This window comes from Aplysia californica, unplaced genomic scaffold, assembly GCF_000002075.1.
Source record: "Aplysia californica isolate F4 #8 unplaced genomic scaffold, AplCal3.0 scaffold00239, whole genome shotgun sequence".
In the NCBI taxonomy this organism is placed as follows: Eukaryota; Metazoa; Mollusca; class Gastropoda; order Aplysiida; family Aplysiidae; genus Aplysia; species Aplysia californica.
In genome coordinates, this window is record NW_004797509.1 from 1,038,608 (window position 1) to 1,039,541 (window position 934).

General features: G+C 43.4%; 1 protein-coding gene across 1 annotated transcript in view; it reads left to right on the forward strand.

Annotated features, from left to right (window-relative positions):
- The window catches only part of LOC118477163 (Fanconi anemia group J protein homolog), a gene marked incomplete in the record, with an annotated part of 3,954 nt that extends 3,235 nt beyond the window's left edge, over positions 1 to 719 (forward strand). The window contains 1 exon segment of the mRNA XM_035970227.1: positions 365 to 719. Within this exon segment, the coding sequence (XP_035826120.1) occupies positions 365 to 474 (110 nt within the window).
- Between the last annotated feature and the right edge of the window lie 215 nt (positions 720 to 934).

Below are 934 nucleotides of genomic sequence, written 5' to 3' on the forward strand. Positions count from 1 at the left end.
GGGGGGGGGGAATGTAGTGGAGAATGTTGTCCTTATTTGTCCCTGTGCTGTTGTGAACAGAACGTCCACAGCGGTGACGTAACACAGAGGCTGAATGTGGGTGGTTGGTGGGTGCTCTGGTGTGGTTTGCTCCTTCTTTCCTATGGAAAATCTATCATCTCTGTCTCCCTTCTTTCTTTTTTGGTGTTTGTTACTCTCTTGTAACACCTCTAATCTTGGGCGCTTATATGACCTTATTGTGTTGCAAGTGCTGTAAAACTTTTCCTAAAACTAAAACTCCGTTCTCTGTGTATCTACTTTTGTTGTGATGTTAGTCAAAGTGTTCAAGTGTTTCCCTGAGAACTGCTCGGTCCTTTGTCCGCAGAGCGTCACATGACCCAGGTGGAAATCTTCACCCTCAACTTTTGGTGTCTGAACCCCGGCGTGGTGAGTGGTCTCTTCCTCCAATGTTTAAACCATTTAATCATTTCGTAAAACAGGAAAATTATGAGTTTGATCCTGTTTACTAGAATGTGAAAAGTCAGGTTTTGCCAGTTTGGAATTGTCCTACTTGTGATGTTTGACGTTGGTGATATGTCTTCCTTCATCTCTGGCCACAGACAGTAGGAAACAAAGTTTTCACAGTTTTTGGCCCGACATCTCAAACTCATTCAGTGGATGGTTGGCGGGTGCTGTGGTGTGGTTTGCTTCTTTTTTCCTTTCAAACATCTATCATCTTTATCTCCCCTCCTTTTTTGTGTTTGTTACTCTCTTGTAACACCTCTAGTCTTCAGCACTTATATGACCTTATTGTGTTGCAAGTGCTGTAAAACTCTTCCTAAAACTAAAAAACTCATTCATGATATGAACTGAGCACTATCGCTTTTCTTCTCTCCCCCCAGGCGTTCTCAGACTTTGAGAAGACCCGCAGTGTGATCCTGACTAGCGGCACTCT